At 39.6% G+C, this 14,400-nt stretch overlaps 1 protein-coding gene across 1 annotated transcript in view; it reads right to left on the reverse strand.

Moving 5' to 3' along the window:
- Nucleotides 1-14,400, reverse strand: part of CSMD1 (CUB and Sushi multiple domains 1) — a 2,005,298-nt gene that overhangs the window by 383,106 nt on the left and 1,607,792 nt on the right. Inside the window, exons 16-17 of the mRNA XM_043454305.1 lie at nt 12,972-13,110; nt 9,379-9,566 (exon numbers count right to left, since the gene is read on the reverse strand). Of these exons, the coding sequence (XP_043310240.1) occupies nt 9,379-9,566; nt 12,972-13,110 (327 nt within the window). The remainder of the gene's footprint in view (nt 1-9,378; nt 9,567-12,971; nt 13,111-14,400) is intronic.

Below are 14,400 nucleotides of genomic sequence, written 5' to 3' on the forward strand. Positions count from 1 at the left end.
CCACATATATGCATTAATAAACTGTATTAGTGTTTTTCTTTCTGACTTACTTCACTCTGTATAATGGGCTCCAGTTTCATCCACCTCATTAGAACTGATTCAAATGCATTCTTTTTAATGGCTGAGTAATATTCCATTGTGTATATGTACCACAGCTTTCTTATCCTTTCATCTGCTGATAGACATCTAGGTTGCTTCCATGTCCTGGCTATTGTAAACAGTGCTGTGATGAACATTGGGGTATAAGTGTCTCTTTCAATCACTTTGTATGCACACACACCCTCACTTTCTACACACACACTTTCATTTTCCACATTCACACACTTTCACTTTCCACACACCTTTAATTTCTACAGACACACTTTCACTTTCTATAGACTCATTCACTTACTACACATCCATTTCACACTAATACACTGACAGTCTCATTCCACACCAGCACAGGCATAAACTTTCTAAACACACACATAGATATTCTACACATACACATTCCTTATGTACACACATTCACTTTCAAGACACAACACAAACATTCACTTTCTACATACACTTTCACTTTCTACGTACTCACATTGACTCTATACACACATTCCTCTGCTACACACACATACACATTCATTTATACACATACACATTCAGTTTCTAAACACACATACATTCACTTTCTAGACACACACACCTTTGCTTTCTATACACACTTTCACCCTATACACTCATATTTTCAGTCTCCACACACTTTCACTTTCTACACAAACACACTTTCAGTTTCTGCATGGTCACTTTCACTTTCTACACATTTATTCACATTTTAAACTCACACACATTCACATAACACAGAGACATTCACTTCCTACACACAGATAATATTCACTTTCCACACATGCAGTTTTGCTTTCTACAACAATTCACTTTCTACACACACTTCCACATTTAACACTCCTAAGCTTTCACTTTCTACACACATACACATTCACCTTCTGCACATACAGGCATTTTCTACACACACTTTTTCACTTCTTACACATATGTTCACATTCTACACAAACACAAGTCACTTTTCACACACTTTCACTTTCTATACTCACACTTTCACTTTCTATACAAATACACTTTCATTTTCTACACATTTTTACTTCCAACACACACATACACTTTCTAAACTCACATGTTTAAGTTTTACACTTACACATCTTCACTTCCAACACAGACACATATTCACTTTCTACACAAACATAATCACCTTCTACACACCAGCGTTCACTCCCCACACTCACACACTTTCACTTTCCACAGACACCCTTTCACTTTCTACACATACTTTCACTTTCCACACACACATTTTACATCATACACTCTCACTATACATCCACACATAGACTTTCTACATACACATTCACTGTCTACACACACATTCACCTTCTTCACACACATAAACATTCGTTTCTACACACATACACTTTCAGTTTTTGTACATGCACACTTTTACTTTCTACACAACCACACTCACTTTGTATGCACACTTTCACTTTCCACACACATTCCACTTTCTATGCACACACATATCCACATTCTACACATACATCTTCACTTTCTATTTAAACACTCACTTTCTACACAGACTTTTACTTTCTACAAACACATATTTTACATTCTACACTCACAAACATTCTCATTCTACAACCACACATACACACAGTTTCTATGCACACACATTCACTTTCTACACTTGGTTTCACATTCGACACCCTTTCACTTTCTACACAGTTTCTCATCTTACACATTCTTTCACTTTTCACACACACATTCACTTCCCACACACAGACATGTATTCACTTTCTACACACACATTCTCATTCTAGATACACACATTTTACACATGCACTTTCACTTTCCACAAACACATTCACTTTCTACACACGTTACATTCTGCACTCACAAACATTCTCATTTTACACTCACACAGACACACAGTTTTAAAACACACACATTCACTATCTACACACAAACACTTTCTACACAGAAAACACACATTCACTTTCTACAAACTTTCACCTTCTACACAGTTTCTTTCCACACACACTTTCTACTGATACACTTTCACTTTCCACGCTCCTGCATTTTGACTTACTACACACACTTTCACTTTCCACACACACACATTCATTTCTAAACATACACGATCGGTTTCTACACACACGTTCACTTTCTACACATTCACTTTCACTTTCCACACACCAACTCATTTTTACACATTCACATTCTACATACACACACACACTTTCACTTTCACACGTACAAATATTCACTTCCTACATACACATTCTCTTTCAACACACAATTTCACTTTCCATACACATTCACTGTCCGCACACTTTCACTTTCTACAGATACATTCCCCTTTTACACACATTCACTTTCCACACACTTTCACATTCTACACACACTTCACTTTCTATACACTCGCTTTCTACACACTTTAACTTTCTACACACACATATTCACATTTACACACGCACAGTTACGTTCTACACTCACATTCTCATTCTACAAACACACATACACATTCTACACAGATATTCACTATCTACACACATTCACTTTCTACAACACACTCACATTGTACACATACCCATTCACTTTCAACAACATACACATTCATTTCTACACACACCTTCACTTTCTATGCACAGACACATACACTTTCTACACACATAAACTCACTTTCTACACGCACACTTTCACTTTCTACAGTCACACACTTCCACCTTATACATCCATGCAATTTCACTTTCTACACACTTTCACTCTGTACACACAGTCTCACTTTCTACACACACTTTCCCCATGCACACATTTTCACTTTCTACACACATTCAGTTTCTACAAATACTTTCATTTTATATACAAATTTAGCTTCTACAGACACTCACTTTCTACACACACACTGTCCACACACACGTTCACTTGCTGCACACACACATTCACATTCTTCACCCACACCCAGAAAAATTCACTTTCAACACACATACACACTTATTTACTTTCTACACACACATTCACTTTCCACACACAGACACATTCACTTGTGCATGTACCCACATTCACTTTCTACATACTTTCACTTTCTATATACGCTTTCACTTTCCACACTACCACACTCACTTTCCACCCACACATTTACATTCTACACACACATATACACATTCATTTTTACACACACATTCACTTTCTACACAGACACATTCACTTTCTATACAGACACACACATTCAATTTCCACACACAATCACTTTTCACACAAACACACATATTCTCTTTTAACACACACTTTCACTTTCTACAAACACTTTAACTTTCTACACTCATACACATTTACCTTCCACACTTTCCCTGTCTACACAAACACACTTTCACTTTCTACACACTTCCACTTTCTACATGTACATTTATTCTGAACTTACATCCACATTAAACAAACACAGACACATTCACTTTCTACAAGCGTACAGACTTTCTACACACTTTTACGTTCTACACTCACACTTTCACTTTCCACACACGCTTTCACTTTCTAAGGCAGTGAATGAGGTTTCACAACGCATCCGTGCTTGTACAGAGCATGGCCTGAACACAGTGGATACATAATACTGGCTGATTTGCTTTGTAGCTGAAGAGTAACAGAAGAATTCCCTCAGATGAAGAATCTCTATCAAACTGGTACATAAATAAAAGAGAGAGAAGACAGTAAATTATATCAGTTTTCATCAGTACATAAAACTATTCAGTCTCCTGAGTTTAACCCAAATCTACACACCAACTAGTTTTCTTAAAAATGTGTGGGATTGGGAGGGGAGAATGCATGTTAGCTGATCAATGATGAAAAGTTAAGTTCAGTCATTCATCATGTCCGACTCTTTGCAACCCAGTGGACTACAGCATGACAGGCTTCCCTGTCCATCACCAATGCCCGGGGCTTGCTCAAACTCATGTCCATCGAGTTGGTGATGCCATACAACAATCTCCTCCTCTGTCATCCCCTTCTCCTCCTGCCTTTAATCTCTCCCAGCATCAGGGTCTTTTCCAATGAGTCAGCCTTCACATCAGGTGATCAAAGTATTGGAGTTTCAGCATCAGTGCTTCTAGTGAATATTCAGGAATGATTTCCTTTAAGGTTGACTGGTTTGAGCTCATTACTGTCCAAAGGGACTCTCAGGAATCTTCCCCAACACCACTGTTCAAAATCATCAATTCTTTGGCACTTAGCTTTCTTTATGGTCTAACTCTCATATCCATACATGACTACTGGAAAAACAATAGCTTTGACCATAAAGACCTTGGTTGGTAAAGTAATGTCTCTGATTTTAAATGTGCTGTCTAGTTTCATCATAGCTTTTCTTGCAATGGGTAAGCATCTTTTAACTTAATGGATGCAGTCACCATCTGCAGTGATTTTGGAGTCCAAGAAAATAAATTCTGTCACTGTTTCCAATTTTTTCTCATCTATTTGCCATAAAGTGATGGAACTGGATGCCATGAGCTTAGTTTTTTGAATGTTGAATTTTAAGCCGGGTTTTCCACTCTCCTCTGTCACTTTCATCAAGAGGCTCTTAAGTTCTTCATCGCTTTCTGCCATAAGGGTTGTGTATTCTGCATACCTGAGGTTAGTGATATTTCCCCCAGCAATCCTGATTCCAACTTGTACTTCATCCAGCCTGGCATTGTCACTTGATGTACTCTGCATATAAGTTAAATAAACAATGTGGCAATATACATCTTTGATGTACCCCATTCCCAATTTGGAACCAGCTCATTGTTCCATGTCTGGTTCTAACTGTTGCTTCTTGACCTGCATATAGGTTTCTCAGGAGGCAGTTAAGGTGGTCTTGTATTCCCATGTTTGTTTGTTTGTTTTTTTTCCGGGTGAGAGGTATCAGATATGTTTTTTTGTTGTTGTTGTTTTGTTTTGTTTTTCCATTTATTTTTATTAGCTGGAGGCTAATTACTTTACAATATTGTAGTGGTTTTTGCAGTGGGAGGAGGGATTGGGATGGGGAATACTTGTATTCCCATGTTTTAAAGAACTTTTCACAGTTTGCTGTGATCCACACAGTCAAAGGCTTTGGTGTAGTCAATAAAGCAGAAGTAGATGTTTTTCTGGAACTCTCTTACTTTTTCGATGATCCAGCAGATGTTGACAATTTGATCTCTGGTTCCTCTGCCTTTTCTAAATACAGCTTGAACATCTGGAAGTTCTCAGTTCACATACTGTTGAAGCCTAGCTTGGAGAATTTTGAGCATTACTTAGCTAGCCTGTGAAATAAGTGCAACTGTGTGGTCATTTGAACATTCTTTGGCAATGCCTTTCTTTGGGATTGGAATAAAAATTGACCTTTTCCAGTCCTGTGGCCACTGCTGAATTTCCAAATATGCTGCTACACTGAGTGCATCACTTTAACAGCATCATCTTTTAGGATTTGAGATACCTCAGCTGGACTTCCAGGGCTTACCTGATAGCTCAGTTGGTAAAGAATCCACCTGGAATGCAGGTGACCCCTGTTTGATTCCTGGGTTGGGAAGATCCACTGGAGAAGGGCTAGGCTACCCACTCTAGTATTCTTGGGCTTCCCTTGTGGCTCAGCTGGTAAAGAGTCTACCTGCAATGCAGGAGACCTGGGTTCAATCCCTGGGTTGGAATGATCCCCTGGAGAAGGGAAAGGCTACCCCCTCCAGTATTCTGGCCTGGAGAATTCCACGGACTATATAGTTGGACAAGACTGAGCAACTTTCACTTTCACACTGGAATTCCATCACCTCTACTACTTTTGCAGTAGTGCTTCCTCAGGCCCAGTTGACTTCACCTTCCAGGAAGTCTGGCTCTAGGTGACTGATCACACCATCATGGTCATCTGGGTCATGAAGATATTTCTTGTATAGTTCTTCTGTGCATTCTTGCCACCTCTTCTTAATATCTTCTGCTTCTGTTAGCTCCATACCATTTCTGTCCTTTATTGTACCCATCTTTGCATGAAATGTTCCCTTGGTATCTCTAATTTTCTTGAAAATATCTGTAATCTTTCCCATTCTACCATTTTCCTCTATCTTTTTGAACTCATAACTCAGGAAGGCTTTCTGACCTCTCCTCGCTCTCCTTTGGAATTCTGCATTCAGATTGGTAGATGTTTCCTTTTCTCCTTTGCCTTTCACTTCTCTTTTCTCAGTTATTTGTTTGGCCTCCTATGACAACCATTTTGCCTTTTTGCATTTCTTCTTCTTAGGAATGATTTTGATCACTGCCTCTTGTACAATGTTATGAGACTCCATCCATAGTTCTTCAGGCACTCTATCTATCAGATCTAATCCCTTGATCACTTCCACTGTATAATCATAAGGGATTTGATGTGGGTCATACCTGAATGGACTAGTGGTTTTCCCTACTTTCTTCAATTTAAGCCTGAATTTTGCATTAAGATGTTTATGATCTGAGCCACAGTCAGCTCCTGGTCTTGTTTTTGCTGACTGTACAGAGCTTCTCCATCTTTGGCTACAAAGAATATAATCAATCTGATTTCGGTATTGACCATCTGGTGATGTCCATGTGTAGAGTCTTCTCTTGTGTTGTTGGAAGAAGGTGTTTGCTATGACCAGTGCCTTCTCTTGGCAAAACTCTGTTAGCCTTTGTTCTGCCTAATTTTGTACTCCAAGACCAAGATTTCCTGTTACTCCAGGTATCTCTTGACTTCCTACTTTTGCATTCCAGTCTCCTATGATGAAAAGGACATCTTTTTTTTTTTTTTTTTTTTTTGGTGTTAGTTCTAGAAAGTCTTGTAGGTCTTCTTGGAACCATTTAGCTTCAGCTTCTTCATCATTAGTGGCTGGGGCATAGACTTGGATTACTGTGATATTGAATTGATATTGAATTGGATATGAACAGAGATTATTCTGTCGTTTTTGAGATTGCATCAAAGTACTGCATCTCAGAATCTTTTTTTTGACTATGAAGGCTGCTCCATTTCTTCTAAGGGATTCTTGCCACAGTAGACATAATGGTCATCTGAATTAAATTCACCCATATCAGTCCATTTTAGTTCACTGATTTCTAAAATGTTGATGCTCACTCTTGGCATCTCCTGCTTGACCACTTCCAATTTACCTTGATTCATGGACCTAACATCCTAGGTTCCTATGCAACACTGCTCTTTACGGCTTCAGACTTTACTTCCATCACCAGTCTCACCCACAGCTGGGCCTTGTTCTCACTTTGACTCAATCTCTCGTTTCTTTCTGGATCCTTTTCTCCACTCTTCTCCAGTAGCATATTGGGCACCTACTGACCTGGGGAGTTCATCTTTTGGCATCATATCTTTTTGCAATTTCATACCCTTCATGGGGTTCTCAAGGGAAAATACCGAAATGGTTCACCATTCCCTTCTCCAGTGGACCACGTTTTGTCAGAAATCTCCACTATGACCTGTCAGTCTTGGGTGGCCCCACACAGCAAGGCTCACAGCTTCACTGGGTTAGATAAGGCTGTGATCCAAGTGATCAGTTGCTTAGTTTTCTATAACTGTGGTTTCCATTCTGTCTGCCCTCTCATTGGATCGGATCAATGCTGAGGAGTTGCACAAATTCAGATGACTGCAATGTATGTTCATCTTCACTCCAAAGAAAAGTGATGACGTGAAAGGACATTAAAAACTAATGAAATGCAAAAGTTTCTCCTTCTTAAAATGTACTTCATGTTTAAAAAAATGCAACTTTGATATAAATGCTATATATGTGAAGCATATATAATAATTTGAATTAAATATAAGATAATTCTTTTAATCACTAACAATTTATTATCAGAATATGAACAAAATATAATTTCATATTTAGTCAACAAGTACATATAACCTTATATGTATATTTGCATATATATGTTTGCATATAGATAAGCCTGTCAAACAGAGAAAAGTACACAAGTTATTAATTTTAGTTGTTAGCAAGTGTTTGGGCAAGATTGACATGAGTAGCAGTGGGTGATATCAGGAAAGGAAGGCAAGAAAAGAGAAAAGATTAAAAATTCAGCAAGTGAGATATGGCCCTTTCATACATATATAAAATTACATGCGTTTTTACACATTAAAGTTTCATTTAGTAATTATTAGATATGCTTTATATATATAACACATATCAAATTTACATCTTTTTAACTTGAAGTACATTTTAAGAAGGAGGACCTTTTGCATTTCATTAGCTTTTAATGTCCTTTTAAGTCATCACTTTTCTTTGGAGTGAAGATTGGGCAAGATTAGCATGAGTAGCAGTGTGAGATATCAGGAAAGGAAGGCAAGGGAAAAAAAAGATTAAAAATTCAGCAAGTGAGATATGGTTCTATCACACATTTATAAAATTACCTATGCTTTTACACATTAAAACTTCATTTAGTGTATTTTAGGAAAGACTCTAAAACATTGTAAAAAGAAAAGAAAGAAAGAAAGAATGTATTCCTGCACTGGATTCCATACCGACCTGCTCCCATTATCTTTTTCATCCTATTCTGGATGTGAAGCTTTTTCAGAGAAGGGAGGTGTTGACTAGCATCAGAAAAACATCCCAGGCTCAGTCCCACTCCACCCCACTTCAGCAGGACAAGCACAGATATTACTGCCAAATAATATAGTCCCGTGACCTCCTGATGTGAGAAGCTAAAGCTAAGAGCCAGACTTGGATGGATGGATGAAAACCACAACCACATAGAAACCACAACCACAAGGAAATTGGGGTTACTTTACAGAACACATGCATTATGATATTATAGCAACTGTTTAAATATTTCTAATTGTTCTTAAATATTTCTAATTGTTCTTAAATGTTTTTGATAGCAGTTGATATTACTGATAGCAGCTCTTTGTCATTTAGTGACAGTTCAGCTGGGCTTTCTCTCTCTTCTTAGTTCCTTCTTAATTCTTTCTCCCTTAGTTCCACACTCTCTACTTGGTGAAATGGGCATATACATAATCACAAATAGTACCAGGACTGCCCTAACCATTTTTCTAGCAAAAAACATTGCTTAGGATGCATAATTTTAGTGATATTTCGTGTAGCTCATTTGGCCAATAGGTATATTTTCTAATAGTAGAAATTTATTATTAAATTACATTGTATGGTAAATGAACATATTTCATCATTTTAATATTTTATTATTTTATAATAAATCACTGTGTCTTCTCTTTAAGTTGTGAATTAAACATCATCAAGGTGCCTTGTCCTTCACAGGGGAAGTCCTGAGGATTGCACAGTGTGGACAGCAGCGGGAACCAGCAAGTCTGCTGCCACGTGACTCACCGGGCGCGCATGCGCTGAGTTCCCCGGGCAACAGGGCATGGGGACCACTTACTCTCATAGCGAATGAGGAATCCCACGCTGGCCCGGCTGTTGTCCGTGCTGAACAGGAGGTACATGAAGTTGCCCGTACTGATGAGGAACTGGGGCGCCTGCGTGCCGTGGTACTCCCCGATCAGCGGGGCCGAGCTGGCCGGCCCGTCTCTGACCTCCAGCGTGTCGTAGTTTACTTCGGTTTGGAATCTGCGGGCAAGTGTGTCCAGTGAGAGGAGAAATGCAGGGCTGCAAAGACTTACAGGCATCCCGTGTCTTACTTACTCACGGAGTGAAAACCCACGTACAGCAAGAGAAGTAAACAGATCCAGATACACGTGCCCTTTCAGACTCCGGCACATGCGGTGTCTAAGGTCATTACTAACTTCTGTTCACCCCCACAGCCCTCCCGGTAACTGAATACTCTGTCCAGTAACATCACAGACACAAACGGGGCGGGGGGAGCCATTCAGCTTTAAAATACAAATACTGTGAGCCAGTAGACAGACGACAGAGAATCAACAATCAGTGAAAGTCAATCAAGATGCATTTTCACACCGTTTTTCATGATCCCCAGTGTAACATGATTATAGATTTCTTAAAAGGAGCATACTGAAGTGACATGATCTCCTAAAGGAAAGAGGTAAATCAAACAACATGACACTACTTTAAATACCTTTCCTGAAATAAAGAATCCTGTGCCTTTTAAAGCTGCATTAGCTCTCTTTTTTCTAATTTAAAAATTTTTTTTAATTATGAAAGTATGATAATATACTTGGAGACTTGGAAAATATAGAGCAGCATTACATATGTAATAGTTCCACTATATAATTATTTTATTAAGTCGATAAATTAAGATTTTTAGTTGGAGTTTCAATATCAAGCTCTCAAAAATAATAGAATGAATAGACAGAACATTAGAAGAATGTAGTAGACCCAGAAAGCACTAAAGGGGCACCGACTCCAGTATGACAGTGCAAGGACCCTGAACTTCAGAAAGCAAACGCTACTTCGGTGATTTGAGAAAGTCAGAACAGCTTCCAAGAAGTGCCTAACTTTCCTTCCCGGAAGGACTGATGCCTCCAGAGAACCTGGTCTGGTGTTATGCTCATCCACAGTTGCAGCCACTTGGGTGCTCTCTGATACAGCAGAGGTGCCATTCCAGACACTGAGATAATTTGGTAAACGGGCCCGTCTCGTCCTCAAAGAGCTAACCGGCTTTCAACGGGTCTGGCGTGATCCCCAGGGAGCAGCTCACTGCCGGAGCCTCTGATGCATTCAGTGATCAGGAAATTTGGGGGAAGCCTGTGCCATGGTCCCCGGGGTGGGCATTGCATGCTGCTGGCAGGGAGGAGAAAGAAGGGACAGAGCGGCTGTTTTAGGCTCCTAGCACAGAGCAATGGAAAAAGATGAAACCAAAGGACCCTGCCCTGTTGATCATTAAATCACACACTTTTCTTTGTGTGTGTGTGTGTGTGTGTGTGTGTGTATAGTTACTCAGTCCTGCCTGACTCTTTGTGACCCTATGGACTGTAGCCCACCATGCACCTCTGTCCATGTGATTCTCCAGGCAAGAATACTGGACTGGGTTCCTCGCCCTCCTCCAGGGCATCTTCCCATCTCAGGGATGGAGCCCACGTCTCTGGTGTCTCCTGCTTTGGCAGGCTGGTTCTTTACCACCAGCGGCATCTGGGAAGCCCCTTGTGTGAATGCACAATAATAATATATTCTTGCAACTAACTTAGAGTGGTCCCTGACCCTCCATCTTCCACAAAGAGGAATTTAACCAACTGGTGTAGTGTGTGGCTAGGTCAGAATATGGTCAGAGGCCAGGCATTTGGGGGTGAGGAGAGAGCGCAGCTTTGCATTTTACTATTAAAAATATTCCCTAAAGCATCTATGGCTTCACAGTTTATCTGAGTTCACATTCAAGAAGCCTAGATGAGCTTGGGATAAATCTCATGTGCAGTATCTGCCCTGAAGTTTTCACAATTTTCATCTTGAGAGATAGCCAGGACAGATAGAGGGCACACCTCAACAGCTGGAGGATCTCCAGGGCAACTTCAGAAAGAGAAATGTAAATGATTTCCATCATCTGGCAACCCAGCACACACTGCATAAGAATACCCTCAGTGTGGAATTTAAAACTGTTTGTATAAACACAACCTTTATTAGGATGCCAGCCCACAGCTCAAGTTATAAACCAAAGCACTATGCAAGTAATCTTTAGAAGACTGTGTACAATGTACAGGGTAAAAATTAAAAAAAAAAAATAAGTGTCTAAAATATCCAAAATGCTGGAATTTAGCAAATACCACAGTCCAATAATATCGAAAAGACAAGATTGAGAAAACTTATGAGTATTTTTTTTTCAGCAACTGAAAATGGAACACTAATATATTGTGCCAAACCAGAATGTGAAATCACCATTTTTACTAAATGAGTTAAATGTGATGTGCTGCTGGGAATCAGGATGTGTGTCTGCTTTTTTCCCCTCTCAATACTAGAAAGTATAAAAAATTATACTAAGAAACTAAATTCAACTTATTTAATATTTATAAAGTTTTTTTTTTCCCCAGTGACTAAGATTATATGCCAGAATTCATTCTCCAACATAACGAATACATAGACCATTTTTTTTTTCTTTTCTTCTGAGAGATTATCCTACTGGAGTTGTAATTATCCCATCAGATATAATAATACCAATAATAACTTCAAACATAAACAGTTACTAATTGATGATACAATTCCTGCTAAAAACCTTTCCTTTATGGATGCTATCATTGAGTATTAGGAAATTAGTGTAGGAAATAATGTCATAAGGTATATCTGTCTTGAGACATGATAATATTCTTAATACTAGAACCCTAAAAGTCTGCTTAAGAAGTTTCGCTGCTGGAGAGAGCTCAGTTTGCTCAGATATTAACCTTGAAACACTAAACAAAGATGCTTCCTTGGATTTTAAAGCATTTGGGTCCATTCTATAGCATTTTTGGTTCTCAATTTTCAAATCAATGGTTGAGACAATCTGGACAATATTTTATCATGGAGAATTCAAATAGCATGCTTCTTCTTTTTTAGATTATCAAATGCATTATCGAACAGCCAAACTGAACAGCTCTCCAGTGATGGAACCACTGGTGGCTAATTAGAAGGTAAGGGATCTGTTGCACACAGTCTATCAACTCTGCAACCCAAACCACCTTTCAGTGTCCCAGAGCCATTCCCAAAGCCAGAGAGCTCTTCTTCTGTGCTCTGCAAACCCCTAAGGGATGAAGGGCTCCATTTGCAATAAAACACCAAGCAGAATTTATTGCACCCTCAGGTCCAAAATACAGAACTAGACTCAAGGGCCAGTGACCGTGAACACTGGGAATGCTGTCGGGGACCACACCCTCAAGCACGTCTGCAGAGGTGCCTTAACTGTGGGCTTAGAGGACAAAACAGAGAAGAACAGAACTTACCTAGCAAACACCTGTTCTAAGTGAACTCCTCTAGGGGAACCAAAGGTGAAAAACTGTCATCTTTCTAAAGACTTAAGATCCATTTAAATAAAAATGCTAGGCATGCATGGGTCATCAGGTCCAAATTAAGGAATCCAAAGTTTTTTCTTACCTATCAAAAGTGATTTTGATAGAGTGTCCTGGTTTTGCTTCAATTATCCATTCACAATTTAAGGAGTCTTTGTAATACCCTGGCCATCCTGGGGGCAAAATCACTCCACTTGAAGCTGTCAGATGTCCTCCACATGGGGCTGAAAAATGATGCAGGAGTCAGAAGGTCAGTTTATGTACATGTACCATAGCAGCTCCTCAGAAACAGCAGGGTGCGTGTTGAGTGCGTGGACCTGATGGTTTCTAGTCTTCAAGCAGAGGTTGAAAGCTTGTTAGTGGCTCAGTCATGTCCGACTCTGTGATCCCACAGACTGTAGCCTGCCAGGCTCCTCTGTTAATGGGATTCTCCAGGCAAGAATACTAGGGTGGGTTGCCATTTCCTATTTCAGGTGATCTTCCCAACCCAGGGATCAAACCCAGGTCTCCTGCATTAACAGTGGATTTTTACCATCTGAGCCACCAGTTATTACCAAGTAAACAGAGAATACTGATATCAGAGCACGTACATTTCACACCTGGGCAGTTATCATCAGCCTTCAGCAAAGTTCTTTTCACCTAACAATGGTAGTAATGGCACAGTCTGAGAGAGTGGTCAGTGCCAAACACCTTCCAGGAGTTATCACATTCAATCATCACAACAGAGTCACGAGGCAGGGATACCACCGATACTCATATCTTACATGTATTCATGTCAGCAAATATTTACTGATAGACTTAATTACCTCACATCTGTAATTAAAATATTGTGCAGTGTATGTGTGTGTCTTAAAATATGTGTATGTGTTGATTCACTGCAAGGTATGTTCATTTTATTAAAGTAATTTGCCACATTTAGTACTTTGTTTATTCACATTTTGCACTTTTCATTGGATCGCTTTGGGTAATTTATATTTTGCCAGGACATCTCTGGTTTTCTTTGAACTTTAAAAGTTGTTGCCATAGAGATGTATTCTTGTACACTCATTTTTCCCTCAAGGTAACGTGTTTTTTAATGACACTGAATGCACAGAATAGAAGCTGGTTAGGTGTAAAACAAAGACAGAAAAATCTTTCTCTCCGCAACTGAGTTTCTCAGTACAAGTAAACTTTGACCATCTCTTTCACCATTAACTAGTCTGTGTTTAGGCTTCCCAGCTGGCACCAATGGTAAAGACTCCTCCTGCCAACGCAGGTGACCTGGGTTCGATCCCTGGGTTGGGAAGATCCTCTGGAGCAGGAAATGGCAACCCATTCTAGTATCCTTGCCTGGGAAATCCCAAGGACAGAGGAGCCTGGTGCAGTTCAGTCCATGGGGTCTCAGAGAGTCGGACGTGACTAGGTAACTAAGCGTATGCAGTCCTCTGTGTTTAGGGGCTTTGCTATCGTTGTTAACAACCTATACCTGGGGTTTGCCTTGCACTTCATCAGAAGGTCCCTTCCAAACAAGGAGG

This window comes from Cervus canadensis, chromosome 31 (assembly GCF_019320065.1).
Source record: "Cervus canadensis isolate Bull #8, Minnesota chromosome 31, ASM1932006v1, whole genome shotgun sequence".
In the NCBI taxonomy this organism is placed as follows: domain Eukaryota; kingdom Metazoa; phylum Chordata; class Mammalia; order Artiodactyla; family Cervidae; genus Cervus; species Cervus canadensis.